At 41.7% G+C, this 14,530-nt stretch overlaps 2 protein-coding genes across 4 annotated transcripts; one reads left to right on the top strand and one right to left on the bottom strand.

Annotated features, from left to right (window-relative positions):
• Positions 1–222: 222 nt before the first annotated feature.
• actmap (actin maturation protease) lies at positions 223–4,882 on the bottom strand. Of its 2 annotated transcripts, none has more exons than XM_083914566.1 (7): positions 4,710–4,882; positions 4,432–4,623; positions 3,706–3,774; positions 3,423–3,547; positions 3,007–3,136; positions 2,840–2,910; positions 223–1,797 (listed from the first exon to the last, which is right to left on the bottom strand). In XM_083914566.1, the coding sequence occupies exons 2-7, from the start codon at positions 4,614–4,616 to the stop codon at positions 1,463–1,465; spliced, it is 915 nt and encodes a 304-aa protein (XP_083770692.1). In that variant the 5' UTR covers positions 4,617–4,623; positions 4,710–4,882; the 3' UTR covers positions 223–1,462. The 2 variants fall into 2 exon arrangements, with proteins under 2 accessions (XP_083770692.1, XP_083770693.1); XM_083914567.1 differs by having other exon boundaries at positions 4,432–4,618.
• Positions 4,883–6,571: 1,689 nt separating this feature from the next.
• On the top strand, positions 6,572–9,272 carry snrpa (small nuclear ribonucleoprotein polypeptide A). 2 transcript variants are annotated; one of them, XM_083913504.1, is made up of 7 exons: positions 6,572–6,596; positions 6,891–6,971; positions 7,401–7,573; positions 7,725–7,901; positions 8,232–8,408; positions 8,492–8,580; positions 8,673–9,272. In XM_083913504.1, the coding sequence occupies exons 2-7, from the start codon at positions 6,899–6,901 to the stop codon at positions 8,830–8,832; spliced, it is 849 nt and encodes a 282-aa protein (XP_083769630.1). In that variant the 5' UTR covers positions 6,572–6,596; positions 6,891–6,898; the 3' UTR covers positions 8,833–9,272. The 2 variants fall into 2 exon arrangements, with proteins under 2 accessions (XP_083769630.1, XP_083769629.1); XM_083913503.1 differs by having other exon boundaries at positions 6,576–6,596; positions 6,888–6,971.
• Positions 9,273–14,530: the final 5,258 nt, after the last annotated feature.

Raw genomic sequence — 14,530 nt, 5'->3', positions numbered from 1 at the left:
GTTATTTTTTGCTGACGGCTTTACTGCTAATTGCCCCCCGGGGATAATAAAGATGTCTTGACTAGACTTGACACATAACTCGGATCATGCACCGCTGATCTCAAATCTAAGACTACAGTGTTGAAATATTTCCTTCATTGAATACCCCAAAATGTTTACAGGGATGCAGTGAATCAAAGATGGCAAAACAATAAGCATGAGAATCTAAACCATTTATTGTATAAATATATTACACTTAAGTCAGTGATGTATTGAGCACCAGTAGATTTCACATTGTAAACCTGCAGGACAAATAATTCAAAAACGCTGTTTAAATAAAAGTAATAAAGGGATCTAGAGGAGGGCGGTGTGGATGACTTTGTATTGCAGTGTATTTTCTGGAGATTCAGCCGGAAACTTTACAGATAAAATAAGATGAGAAATTGTTGATGTTGGACTGGACACAGGAGAGGAGATTTGTTTTTTTTGTGTTTTTGTTGTAATTATTTTCTAATGTTTCATATAGTTAAACAGAAATACCAAAATATGTTTTATATAAAAAAGGCAACATGTTGTGGAAACAATTATCTCATCTTCAAACGCTTATCCGGGGTCGGGTCCCGGGAGCAGCAGTTTTGGCAGGGGACCCCAAACTTCCCTTTCCCGGGCCACATTAACCAGCTCTAACTGGGGGATCCCGAGGCGTTCCCAGGCCAGTGTGGAGATATAATCTCTCTACCCAGTCCTGGGTCTTCCCCGAGGCCTCCTCCCAGCTGGACGTGCCTGGAACACCTCCCTAGGGAGGCGCCCAGGGGGCATCCTTACTAGATGGCCAAACCACCTCAACTGAAACAATTATATTAAATATAATTATATTAAATACATTAAGTAATGTAATGACTGAGGGAGGGGAGGAGTTAATTTTTGTCAATGGTGAAGAGGAAAGTTGTCAGTTCAGCTCAGAACTGTTTAGATTGAGAAAAATGTGAAAATGACAAACAAAATGGCCACTGATTTTGGGAAAGGGGACATCCTTTACACTTATCAATCACATTGATTTAAGAGCACAGGAAATCCAAAATTTCTGATAATACAGTCCCATTATAGCCTGGAAACCAGACCAATCTGACAGGTGATGCCAGGCTAGTCCTAATCTGCCTACAACACTGCCTGCAATAGGCTTAATACAACTAGAGATTGGGCAGATGATGGGACAGCTATCCCAGTATAGCAGAATATGTGAGCCTTAATATTTTAGATACAACTCATATTGTCACAGCTATTGTCTAACAGGATCCATAATGACACAACATCAAAACTGTCATAACTATAAAACTCTTGTGAAAGTCACTTTGGGTTAAAATGCTCACACCGCAGCATGAGGCTTCACTGTGGTGCCTCAACAGAGCAGAGTTTTATGAGCCTCAGACACTGCGTCCTCCGTCTATTCCTTTCCACAAAGCCCAGTCCTGCATCACACTCATTACTGCTCCTGCATCCTTGTGTGGAGCAACACCGCCTTGCCAGCCAGCCCGGCTTCCACCCCTCCCCGGGGAAGCACATACTGAGTCCCGTCGTTAGCTCTCTGAGGGTCCATCGTCCTCAGCTGCTCGTTGCTCTGAGCCACGCTGTCTAAACTCCACAGCTGGTAGCGCAAGCTTTTACCCTGCTTCGCCAGGACGTAAACCTCTTTGACTGCCGTGCTACCGACAGGACAAGGAGAGCTGCTGTCTGCGGCGAGGTAGAGCCAGGGCAGAGCAGGATCAGGTTGGGTGTGCTCTTTGCTCACGCTTTCCTCGTCCAAACCGAGGAGAACACCTGGAATGAACAGATGTGGTAATTGTAAAGGTGGTTTAAATAAGTCTAATCTCAGGTACCATAGAAACCTAATGCGTCCAGAGTAGTTTTCAAGTTTAACCAGTGTTACGTTAAATCCACCAGACTGAAACAGAGTTTTGTGTAAAGTTCCTCCTCAAAGGTTTCTCTTCACAGCTGCACTGTGAACATGAGTCCGTCTCCAGTACATGTAAAACTCATGTCACAACATGGGATTCACTTAATACCATGGTTAAAATCTGAAGTCAGATCTTTTTTATTCAAAAGTATATGCACAGTATTGCGCTCATTATATAACACATACATTTTAAAATGCATTTGTGAACTGACAAAGCAAAAAAACATACAGGTGTCTGTTGACTCATAGTAACAGAAACATTTTCATCATTTCTTCTCTCTTTAAATGTCACTAAATAAAAAGTAAAGAATCTAACACCCCAGAAATCCAATTATTTATAACAATTGCATGAAGTGTCGGACAGCCAATCGGAAAGTGTTTAAACCGTATTTTCACCATGTTCTGTCACTTGAACAAATCAAGATGCAAAATCCAACTAATAGAGAAAAAAAAAATACTAATTATCTTAATATCTTGCTATAAAATAAATAACCTGGCTGGGCTTTGATATCATACGTCAAAGTTGTATGAAGTATCTAATATATTTACACTTTTACACTAAATGTTTTGAGCTTGCTACCGACCCACAACATACTGCCAAAAGTTCTCTTTTTGCTTTGTTTATTGAGGTGATTTTCGTCGTTTTTTGCTGCAGCATTTTGCTCTCCATCTTATGTTTAATATTTATTGCTTTGTGGCCATGAACACTGCAGTTGGCCATTTTCTTCACTGTGAACGCATCTGTGTTCAATGTCTCAGGTCTGTCGTGAAATAAACCAGACCTGACTGAGGACTGCTTACACTAGCTCCAAACGAGCTTCATGAGACAGATCGATACATCTGTTAGGTTAATTCACAATATGCTTTTGCTAAAACACCCCTCCGACGTGAGCTATCCATTCTTACCTGAGGCGACTGCCCAGTGCGCCCTGTGGCCGCTCCGTCGGCATGGCTCATGGTTGTAGTCCTCGTCGTATCTGTACATACTGTCAAGGAATATGTCTCGTAATCATACATTTCAAGTATTTTCCTTCAGCACACCACTCAGGGTATTTTTCTTTGGTCTAGGATACGGGATGAGAACAGGCTGTCTCCCCCACAGGTGTGTGATGATGGTTGCAGCATTCTCGCCACTTAAACCCCCCGACAGCAGTTCTGCCTTACAGCGACAAACCTCCTCTGCAAGCAGGGCCATGTTGTCAGCTGAAGATGTAAAAATCTTAATGAGAACATAAAAAAACCAAAACCATAAACAGTGTGAAACACAAAGTGAATTACTACAAAAAAAATCTAACTCATTTTCGCTGCAAACCTGTTTATTTAACAGCCCCTTTTTTTTCAGATTATACCCTTCATCTGGAGTTCAATCTCATATTGCACTTCAGAACATGCAGTGAAATAAAAATGGGAGATCCGTTACGATAGAAACACGCACCTCTTTGCTCATTCAAAACAGACCGGCCCAAGACCATTTACACACTTTACTTACCTGAAAACATTTCGCCCTGTGCTGTGTATCCCCTGCTCAGAGCCATCTGAACGACAGTGTCCATATCAATACTCAGCTGTGGCTGTAGGAGGTGAGCGGACATCCACAAAGCCACCAGGCCGCACCTGAAAGGTCATTGAACAGCTCAGTATAGTACATGGCGAATGTCATGTGTTTAGTAGTTAAATCACTTAAACATAAAAACATTCAGACCACACTGGTAACAAAATAGCCCCATTGTACATAAAACAGTTTTACTTGACACCATAGTTTACTGACTTACTGTGGACCATCTTGGATGAGGGAGGGCACATAAGTGTTCACCAGTATCCACTGGAGGTCCTTCCTAAAACTGAAGCACAAAAAAACACACGCCGCGTAACATGAATGCACAATATACCATTTGAATTGATCTTAATTAAAAGAAAAGTTTATTGAATTTTGAATTTTTTTTATACAGAAAAGCATTTCAATATATACGATACATACAATGTCAGCAAAAGGTAATTAGGAGAAAAGTTCTGTCAACAGTGTTTTGAAGAGTAACGTGTCTGAGGTCAACAATGTGTCAGAGAAGGCGATGGGCTCGGTTTAAGGTTCTCCTGAGGTTACAAGCCCTGTCTGCTGTGAAAAGGCGTATTAATACTTTCTTTGTGAGGCTTATATTTGTTTTTAGTTGACTGTGTGTCAGAGGGAGAGACGCTGATCAACTCTTTGTTAATTTGTGAGGTTTTACATGTTAGTAATGTTGAGTCAGGTGAGTGAATAGTATGTATTTGTCCTTAGAAAAATACTTACTAAAACTATTATCTCAATAGATGCAAGTTTATTTTCAGGTTGTTTTACATAAATCACCACCATTACCTATGTCAACAGAAAAGTAAACATTGTACTTCCCAACCATGTAAGATGTATTGCAGAACATTTTGATTTATTTGTATTAGTTATGATTTCATGCTAGAAGAACTGATCGTAAAAAGCTGGCACTGTAAATCCTTGTAAACCTCACCTGCTCTCCCTCTGACTGAGCAGTAAGCAGGCTTCAGTGTGGTTCCCCTTCACAGGACTCCTGCTACTGGCTATCGTCTGATACAGCTTCTTCTTGGGTGTTGAGGCTGGAGCAGGTGGAGGACCTGGAGCAGGTGGAGGTGGAGGTGGAGCAGGTGGTGGTGACATGGGGCACTCCACTGACATATCTTTCCTGACAGAAGCGGTAGCTCAGTTAGTATTTGATGCATCTTTGCAAAGGTGTAAGTTAGAGCAGCTCTAATATTGTAACAAACTCACCCGCCCACTCTTCACTCCCTGCTTACGTACCTCTCTCAACCTAAAGTACCAGCTCTGTTGCCTACAAACGGGGACAAAAGTTAGCTAAGTTATCGGCAGTTGGTGTTTGATTCTATTTGGGTGGAAACCGAAGAGTGACAATCTTCAGTTAACTATCAGAAAAAGTATTTCATTTCGTTTGTTGTCATATCCTTCTCCCACTTTTGAGCCTAGCACAGCAAGCTAACTGTCCCGGTGTTATGCCCATATATGATTGGTACAGCTTCGTCTTCTTCTTCGTGTGTATTTGCGGAAGGCACACACCAACGGTAAAAGGACACACCGCCAGAGTCCAGACTCCGGAGGACGGCGGGCTAGATGACGTCACCATCTCTGCTCGTCTTGGTTGTCAGGGTTACCCCAGCAACTACGTTCTAGCTATTTCTCTACTGTATTAATGTATTTTTACAATAAAACGAAATATGATACAAAACACAGCCTGTCTCTTTTCATTCAGATTTATAAAAAATATTATGATTATATATTTCTATATTAGTTTTCCAAGATCTGTTGCCTACATATAAAAAGTCAGTGGCGGCTAATTCGCTAACTGAATAAAGATGAAAGTATTGATTTTCCATAATAAAAATATATTTAGTCTGAATTCATATTTTTAAGATGTTTTGAAGGGTTTGGCAATGACTTTCTGTCACTTTCTGTTTTCATGGTACCAGCCATTGCAGGTTGCCAGGGTTTTCTGTTGTTGGGTGCAGCTACTGTAGGCTGGCACTGGGTGAAATGGAGTTTGCCAATACTGCAGCTGCTTATTTGTCTGGTGTCCTGTCAAGGGTGTACCCCACCTCACACCCGATGTCAGCTAGGATCGGCTCCAGCCGCCCGCATCCTCGATAGGGAAAAGCGGTTGAAGATGGGTGGGTGGATGGATTTGCCGGAGGGGAAGGGTTCAAACAGGCTCAAACAGACTCTGGTCTCCTGTAGGCTACTCGACCAGGTTTGACCAACCTGGCAACGCGACTGCTTTTAATTATATTTTGTTGTTGCGACAACGATTTTGAGACACTAGATGGCGGGGTTCTGCTCTTTCTCCATATTCAACCTTTAATTGTGTATAACTCTGGAGCATGTAAGAAAAATTATTTTTATATTGAATCTTTTCAATAAAAAAAAATTAAAAGTATTGTGTCCCTGATTATGTGGGATCATGCCACTAAAAAAAAAATCTTTGAATTGAATGAATAGTTAATTCCAGAGACAATCTTTAATTAATTAATTCATGTGCCTGAGTAACATGTTCCAGAGTTATACACAATACCAAAAGTTTATTTCTAAATGTAAAATACATAAAATAAAATGTACAAAGACAGTAAAACATAGACAAAGGAATGAAAAACAATAAAAACAAAAACATTGATGGGGTCTGCTAAACTAAGGGAGTACATTTAAAATGCCTAAGCAATCTAATAGTTTTACCAATTTATTATTTTTGAGTTTTAAGTTTTCCGTAGTGGTCAGATATAATTTAAAATCTGAATCTTGAAAAATATAAAAGGAGGGTAGTTTGTTAAAACAAAAGATAATATGGATATAGTATTTTGCTAAGATAATGATCTAATTAATCATGTTTCATCTGCGGAATATTTGCGATTGTTAAGAATTAGTAATAAAACCGTCTTTGTTAGCATTACTGGTTTGCACCTTTCTACCATAGACTGTATAATGACAATGTATATAATATGTAATCAAAATAATGTATATTCATTTATACAGTCTATGCTTTGCAGTGGTCACAGAATTTAGTGTAACACCGGAAACGGCCCTCTGTGTTATTTATCGCGAGAACTGAGCACGGGACTTGTGCAGGCCGGGGTTTTCATTCATCACTTCGAGGTGAGCTGAACTGTTAAATCGTTTGTTGGTTATCAAGACGTTCGCAAACTCATTGGTGAACTTAGGTACACTATTTTGATGCTTTGATATATTAAAGGACAGAAGGCGTAATCGATAGAGGAGACACATCACGTTAGATCTTGATATTTTATCTATAGCTTGTCGTTAGCTTTGAAGCTAACGCTCCCACCACGATACTCACGTTAGCCGTGTTAGCTGCCCAGCGGCTAATCGAGCATTTTGTTGTGTTTCTGATTGTTTCAGCGTTAAAAACAAAGGTTTTCTCATCAGCAGGTTAGAAGATGGCCACGCCAGACGTACGGCTTAATCATACAATCTACATCAACAACTTGAATGAGAAAATCAAGAAAGATGGTAAGTTCACCCTCACCTACTACCTTCTGTTTCTGGTACAAGTATCTCACCAGAAAGTTACTTTGGTAGAAGTTAGTCACCTTTCTAGAGTATTACTTGAATGAAAGCCTTAAAGTATCGGATATTTCCTGTGCTTGAGTATTAAAAGTAATTTTCTGATATTAAATGTACTTAAGTATTGGAAGTAAAAGTTGTGGCTTGAGCAGGCCAATGCTAACTAACGTTAACGTGACGCCCAGCAATGTGTGATCACATTATGCGATTTAATTTAGTGTATTTGGTATAATTTAATTATGTATTCCCCTATAACGGAGCCGTATTCCTTTATTTTGTGTAAATTAATGTTTGGAGCGCTGACTGTATTTCCACCATGATGAAAGCGCACAGAAGTCCTCTCCATTCAGACTGACCTTTTTCCTGTTTCTGCAGAGTTGAAAAAGTCGCTGTACGCCATCTTCTCACAGTTCGGACAGATTTTGGACATCTTGGTCGCAAGAAACCTGAAGATGAAGGGTCAGGCCTTTGTTATTTTCAAAGAGGTTAACAGCGCCTCCAATGCTCTGAGATCCATGCAGGGGTTTCCTTTCTACGACAAACCCATGGTAGGTTTAGCACCCAGTGAGATCACTGAGAGGCTTCACAGAGAATAACAGGCCTCAAAACATACAATTAACGCAATATAACAACGTCTGTTGCATATAAATTGAAGCGTCAGAGGTACATGGCGATCTTAACTTATGTTCCTTCCTACAGCGTATCCAGTATGCTAAGCAGGACTCGGACATCATAGCTAAAATGAAGGGCACTTATGTGGAGCGTGACCGTAAAAAGGAGAAGAAGAAGATCAAAGGAGCAGACGGAGCCGGAGCTAAAAAGGGTGTACCGGGAGCTGCTGTACCCATGGTTGGCGGGGTACCAGCTGCCATGCCTGTAAGTAGTAAATGTTGGAACCATAATTTCATGAGCTATCCTGAGTATCAATGAGGACAAGAGTAGCAAACTATTGGGAAATCTGGGATACTGGATTAAGATGGATTTGCCTTTATTCCCCATAAAAATTGCAGCTGAAACCAAAACTCTGTATTTTCCCGTCTGAGCTGTTGGAAAAATCTTGCAGTGTATCGATAATGTAATACAATAATTCGCTGTATTGATAATTTGTCCCACCCTGAGTTAGAAGGGGCAAATGGAGGAATACGTTGTAGGTAAATGTCGTCACAGCTGCTGACAAACTCATCACTGTTGTACTTTACTCTCCAGGGAATGCCTCCCATGAGCCAGGCTCCCCGTATGATGCACATGCCGGGCCAGCCGCCTTATATGCCCCCTCCTGGCATGATGCCTCCTCCAGGGATGGCGCCTGGTCAAATGCCCCCGGGTGCTATGCCTCCTGGCCAGATGATGCCCGGACAAATGCCTGGACAAATGCCCCAGCAGGTAGTGTGTTCTGACAGAGCATATTGGAAAATATAATTTTTCCTGGTGGTTTTATTCTGACTTCTTCTGTCTTGTCCTTAAAGGTGGCAGAAAATCCCCCCAATCACATCCTCTTCCTCACCAACCTGCCTGAGGAGACGAATGAACTCATGCTCTCCATGCTCTTCAACCAGTCAGTAACAGCTAATTTTCTGCCTTTGATTTTGCCTTTTTACGTTCGATTATTTGTTGATGTTAGACCTGACCGTGTTGTTGTGTATTCAGGTTCCCTGGGTTCAAGGAGGTGCGTCTGGTCCCCGGTCGCCACGACATCGCCTTTGTGGAGTTTGAGAACGAAGTGCAGGCCGGCGCCGCACGAGACGCACTACAAGGCTTTAAGATCACACAAGCGAACGCCATGAAGATCTCATTCGCTAAGAAATAACACTCCTCGAGAGCGGTCTTTCTTTTTTACATGTGCACACACAGCAGGTTTTTTTTTTAGAAATGTACAGCAGAAACCTGAACTAAGACGCTTTTTAAGTAAGTGGCGTTTGCTGTTAGGTATATTTCCCCCCTTCTTCCAGGATTACATGTGAGTATATATTGTTTCCAGCAAGTTTTATCATCTCACACTGATGGAGCTGTTGTTGTTTCAAATAATGGTCAGGTAAACGTATGGAGGAGTTCTTTACCCTACTGATCTGCATCACTGCTGGTTTACCTTTTTTTTTAACTGATACTCAAATCCACAAGTAACTTGATGTTTTTTTTCTGTATTTCTTAACTGTTTGTGATTCAAGCATTGCACCCAGGGTCTGGTCTACCAGACATTGTACCTGGAGCTTTTTTTTCTCTTTTATAAATAAAATACATTTTTGTTGAGATGCTGCTCCGTTTCACTTCTTCATTTGTATAACTGTGGCCAGCAGATGGTGCTAAAACTTACTTTCTTCTACCTCTGAGGGTGTGAGGGGGGAGTGGGTAGTCAAGGGATGGAGAGACTAAAACCCTCAACTAGTTAACAGTTTTTTTTGAGCACCCCAACTGAGAACCAGTTCTTCTTTCTTGTGCCTATTACTCCTACCTCTTCTTGTGTCATGAATTTTGCTGAAACTTTGAATATTCAGCAAAAATCTGCTAACGCATGGGTGAGAAGGACGTTTTAGGCTTTTCATTCCACGCAAAAATTACAACAGGAGATCGAATCTTTAACACCTGTACAATAACTTGTGAAGCTTTTTCATGAAACGGCCAACTCTGTCTACTTTAGGATAAAGTAGATTATTTTATTGAAGTTGAATATTGTCTTTAATGGTCAGCGGTGAAGCTCAAAAAGGAAATGTAGGGAGAAGCATCAATGTCATGCAACAAACGTCCTCCTTGGCTGGACTTCATCTTGCTGGCCACCACTTCACAACATTGGTACTTTCTAGAAAACTGGATTCTTTGGCCAGAAATAACATTTTCTATTAGTTGTTATTTATTAGAAAATAGTGCAATTCTAAAGAGCATAATTGGCCTCCATACAAATCATCATATCCACCCTGCTTGTAAAGTAAATCAATCGGGAGTCTCATTCAGTCTGTGCTTTGAAGTGCACGGTACATGCTCGAGCAAATCTTATCTTTATTTGGCCTTTGTGCCCATGAGACAGATTTGTTATTTGAAAAGTCAATTAGATTACATCCATTTTCTGGCTGGTCTTGAGCCATCATGCTTTTCCATTTTAATTTTTCAAATTATGTTTTAACGTTGGTCTGTCTGTCCCGTTCTCGTGAATGTGATATCTCAGGAATGCCTTGAGGTCATTTCTCCAAATGCGGCACAAATGTCCTCTTGGACTCATGGATGAACTGAATAGATTTAGGCGGTCGGAGGTCACTGTGACCACAAAATGCATCTTTTCCATAACTCAGGAACTCCTATGTTAATTATGACAGCATTTCACAAAAAAATGTCTAATAGGATAAAATGAGGAAGGAATATTTTAGATCCAAAAACTCAACAGTTAACTGACTTTCTTTATGTTTTTGTCCATTATTCAACACCATACCTCAAAAAGAAGGGGATACCTTTGGTCTGAAACTGGTGATTGTAAAGATCTTATTTGCTTCTGGGTTGAAGTTTAAGATGTGTGTGAAGCATCCATGTTTCACCAGAAAATAGACGTAATACCCTTTTTTAATTAAATTCCTCCAAAGTCTTCACTACATATATTATGTAAGTCTGGGCAGTTTGAGTGTAAACTGCAACTTGACTAGTTAGCGAAGGCAAACAACCGCAATGGGGTAATTCTAGTTTTGAACCGTATAATTTCCTTCATCTGTCTGTTGTGGCTCTTAACCCCCCTAAGAGTAATTCAGGAACCAGATAAACATAAACTTTGGTTTCTAAAATGCTGGAACTGCTCAACTCACACTGAATAATTGAAAATAATGATTTGATTATGAATTTGTTCATTCATGTGTGTGTGGAAATACTAATTCTCATCATCAGTCTCCTCTGGTTTCTAGCTCCTGGAGTTGTTCATGTAACGCATACTCTGGTAAAAAATAAAGGTAAGGTGGAATGACCCATGCCTGTGTTATATTACTGGATCATTTTGATGGAAGCATTAACATAAAAGCAGTCTTTTATTTTTATGTCAGCTGAGGAAGAGCTAACTTGGGCTATTTTATATCATTTCTGTATTTAAAATGACTGATTAACAGCATTGTAATTTAAACGCACACTATATCAGTCTGTAAAGTAATTAGATACATGTAGTGGAGTAGAAAGAACAGTGTATTTGATTTGCAATGCAGTAAAAGTACAAAGAGCTGCTTTTATGGACTGTGTTAAATCCTATATAAAATGAATGCAAATGGTTACAATTGTCTTGAGTTCGCCATTAAGTAAAGGCCTGTGGTGTGTTTTGCAGCACGTCTTTTAAAGGCCTTCACACACTGTAGTAATTATAGCCCAATAAGGACCACCACCTCCTCTCAAAGGCTTGATTCATGAGTGACGTGTGAATTAGGCCTGAAAAAGCCTATCGCACTATCAACTGTGCCCAGCGCACACAGGGCCTCCCTGTTGTGGACTTAAACTGTGCCCTGAGTAATTGTCTTTGGGTCAGCTCAGCAGTGTACACAGAAATGCACATTCTTGTGTAGTTTCCCAAGCCTTTCCACACTCCCTTATTTTGCCTTGAGAAAGCACTGACCTTAGCCTGTGTGTGTGTGTGTGTGTGTGTGTGTGTGTGTGTGTGTGTGTGTGTGTGTGTGTGTGTGTGTGTGTGTGTGTGTGTGTGTGTGTGTGTGTGTGTGTGTGTGTGTGTGTGTGTGTGTGTGTGTGTGTGTGTGTGTGTGTGTGTGTGTGTGTGTGTGTGTGTGTGTGTGTGTGTGTGTGTGCGCGCGTTTGTGTCTCGTATGTTCTTGGCAACATGCCTAGTGCCTTTCCCATTCACCAACACAGTGATCCTTCAGTTGCATGGACTGGAAGGCAACTTCTGCTAATCTGGTAGGTTATGCGTGGGAGTTCTGTCTGTGTGTGAGATTAAAAATTAAATAAATCAGACTGTGACGGTGCATATTCGCGTCTTTATGAGGCTTAAAGGGGAAATATGCTCACTTTCAGGTGCATTCTTGTACTATAATGGGTTTATACTAGAACTTATTTGCATGCTTAAATCCCCCTCCGGAAAAATCTAGGTCTGGGCTGATTCATTTGCGTTCACTGTCTCTGCAGCCAGGGGATGACTGTAGTGACACTTTGATAAGCAGTCATCATGTATATATTTGTGACATCACAACCGTACAGAAGTCCTGACCGCTCGTTTAAAGGCAGAGTTTCTGAATATGAGCTGTGTGCGTTTCTCTCTGGATTGAGCGTTTTGATACTTTCACAGTGTCTTTATAGCACCTAGAACTTCTTTATACTGTATGTTAGCATAAAAGACAGGGAAATCTCACTTTTCAACATGGGCCATTTAAGAGTAAAACAGAACTAAAATATTGTTTGATTTCACATCCTTAACCCCATAAACCCCACAGACCAGCCACTGTGTCATCATGTAAACTCATGCTCTGTGGCTAAACCCCTCAAACCCTCAGACCTTGATTTTGTGACCCAGAGTGGATACAAAGATGCCAAATATGCCATCCTGAAATGTAGGGAACATACAAAAAGAAGATTTCACTTAAAATGAACAGACTGATACAAAAGATTTGTCAGAATAAAGTTAATTTAACTAACTAACCTACTATGTGTTTTCAGTTTAGAGTAACAATGCAACACAAAGTTCCCATCCAGGATCAAACCTGAGACACATTTACACGATACCATAAGGCTACGGCGACACCCTCATCGTCAACTTTTAAACAAATGAAATGTCTCCTGTAGTCTTAAATAGTGATCAATAAGTCTTGCATCTTAAAATTCTGCCCCAAATCACACGTGTGACCAACAGATGGGGCCAAATACACAGCTCACAAGACTTCCCTTTAGTTAACCCACCGAGAGTAGGTTGCAGGGTTTTATGGTGACTTTTCCTCAGGTGAACCACACACACACAGCAGCCGCTTATCACACACCCACTTATGTCTGCGTGTTTCCGGATGGTTTGTTGGAATTCAGCTCGCGCTCGGAGGTCACTGCTCCCTCATATGCAAATCAACCCTTCCGCTCCTCAAGAGCCCTCTGTTCTGCTCCGGGGTCACTGCGGAGTGCCAGGCCGCGGAAACACCAGCGGTTGTCAGGGAAGCTCTTGATCAACAAGCCCGTGGTAGGAGGGAGGCAGAATCTCATTAGATGTCCTCCGATAAAGAAGGTACATTGTGTTGGGGGGCCTGGATCCAACAAGACGAGCCTTGGAAGTCTGATGTGGAAAATATGCCATGAGACCGGTGCCAATATTGAAAAACATGCATATACACCCTACAATTCTCTTTTATATCTGTGCACTGAGCCGACGGCATCATTAAGCAGCAGCGGCATGTGCACACAGCAGCTGTCGGAATAAGTCGGATCATAAATGACGATATGACGATAAATTAATCAGTGTGCGGGTTGTGGAAGGGGAATTTAGGCACATGTGCCACGTGTGCCCATGCGCGTAATCACCCTAAGGTGAAGTTACCGTTGTGGTGTCTGTTCCCTGGCTTGTTTTGTTGTAAGTATATTTGTGAATAACTCCGATGTTTTAATTATGGAGGGCTTCAGCTTCAAACGCCTATAGAAACTCTCCCATTCAAGGGGCCACCCGAGCGAAAGCAGTTAATTGGCACGGCGGAGCTTTGAAGCGAGCCGGGGTTGATATAGAGAGGCCTGAAACCGGAGGAGGGCAAACAGCGAGGTGCTACAAAAGATAGAGAGGAAACAGAAAACCCCATAGTTTAGAACGGAAACGCATTCAGGATAATCCCGTGAGTAAATGTGACATGAAAAAAAGTTTGGGTTGGTCTTCAGGTTGCGCAAAGTTTAGTGAGAGGGAGTGGGTGATCGCATTGGTGCGCGCTGGGAACCATCCGGACAAGAGCTGAGAGACGGATATTCCCTGCCTCAGGACACACCCTCCACGCTCTCTCTCTCTTTCCCTCTCACTCTCTCTCTCTCTCTCTCTCTCTCTCTCCCTCTCTCATTGTTTCCCGCACTGACTCTGTCGCCGCCGGGCTTCGTATCGGGTTAACAAATGACCAACCAGATGAGAAGAGCGCAAAGTGAAATCATTCCGCCGGACAGACGCAACTTCAGTGCCTGCTTTCACGCACTCATCCGCGAAGTGGGATTAATATATAATATAGGCTAGGTGTTATCAGGTTTGTCGATTTAGTGTTTTTTCTGTGTGTGCATGGATCAGACTTGAAGAGAGACAGAAGAAGAGAGAGTGTGTGAGCTAATTGGGATGAGAGTTCAACTCAAGTGAGCCGGCAGATTGGACCCTTAAAGCCTCTTAACGCAGGTGGCGCGAGGAATACTGCGCGAGGGGAGCGTGTTTATGTGTCGTGTGGGTGTTTGTTGTGTGCATGTGTGTCATTCCCAGTGGAAATCCACCCTGGACACAGCGGCATTGGGCGGTGATCAGGTGTGTGTGTGTGTGTGGGTCGGTGGGGGGATAGATCCAAGCGGAGGCAGAGGTGGTTATGGTTTCTCTTACCTGG

The sequence above is a fragment of the Echiichthys vipera genome, assembly GCF_963691815.1.
Source record: "Echiichthys vipera genome assembly, chromosome: 5".
Taxonomy (NCBI): Eukaryota; Metazoa; Chordata; class Actinopteri; order Perciformes; family Trachinidae; genus Echiichthys; species Echiichthys vipera.
This window is presented reverse-complemented; position numbering and strand designations above follow the sequence as displayed.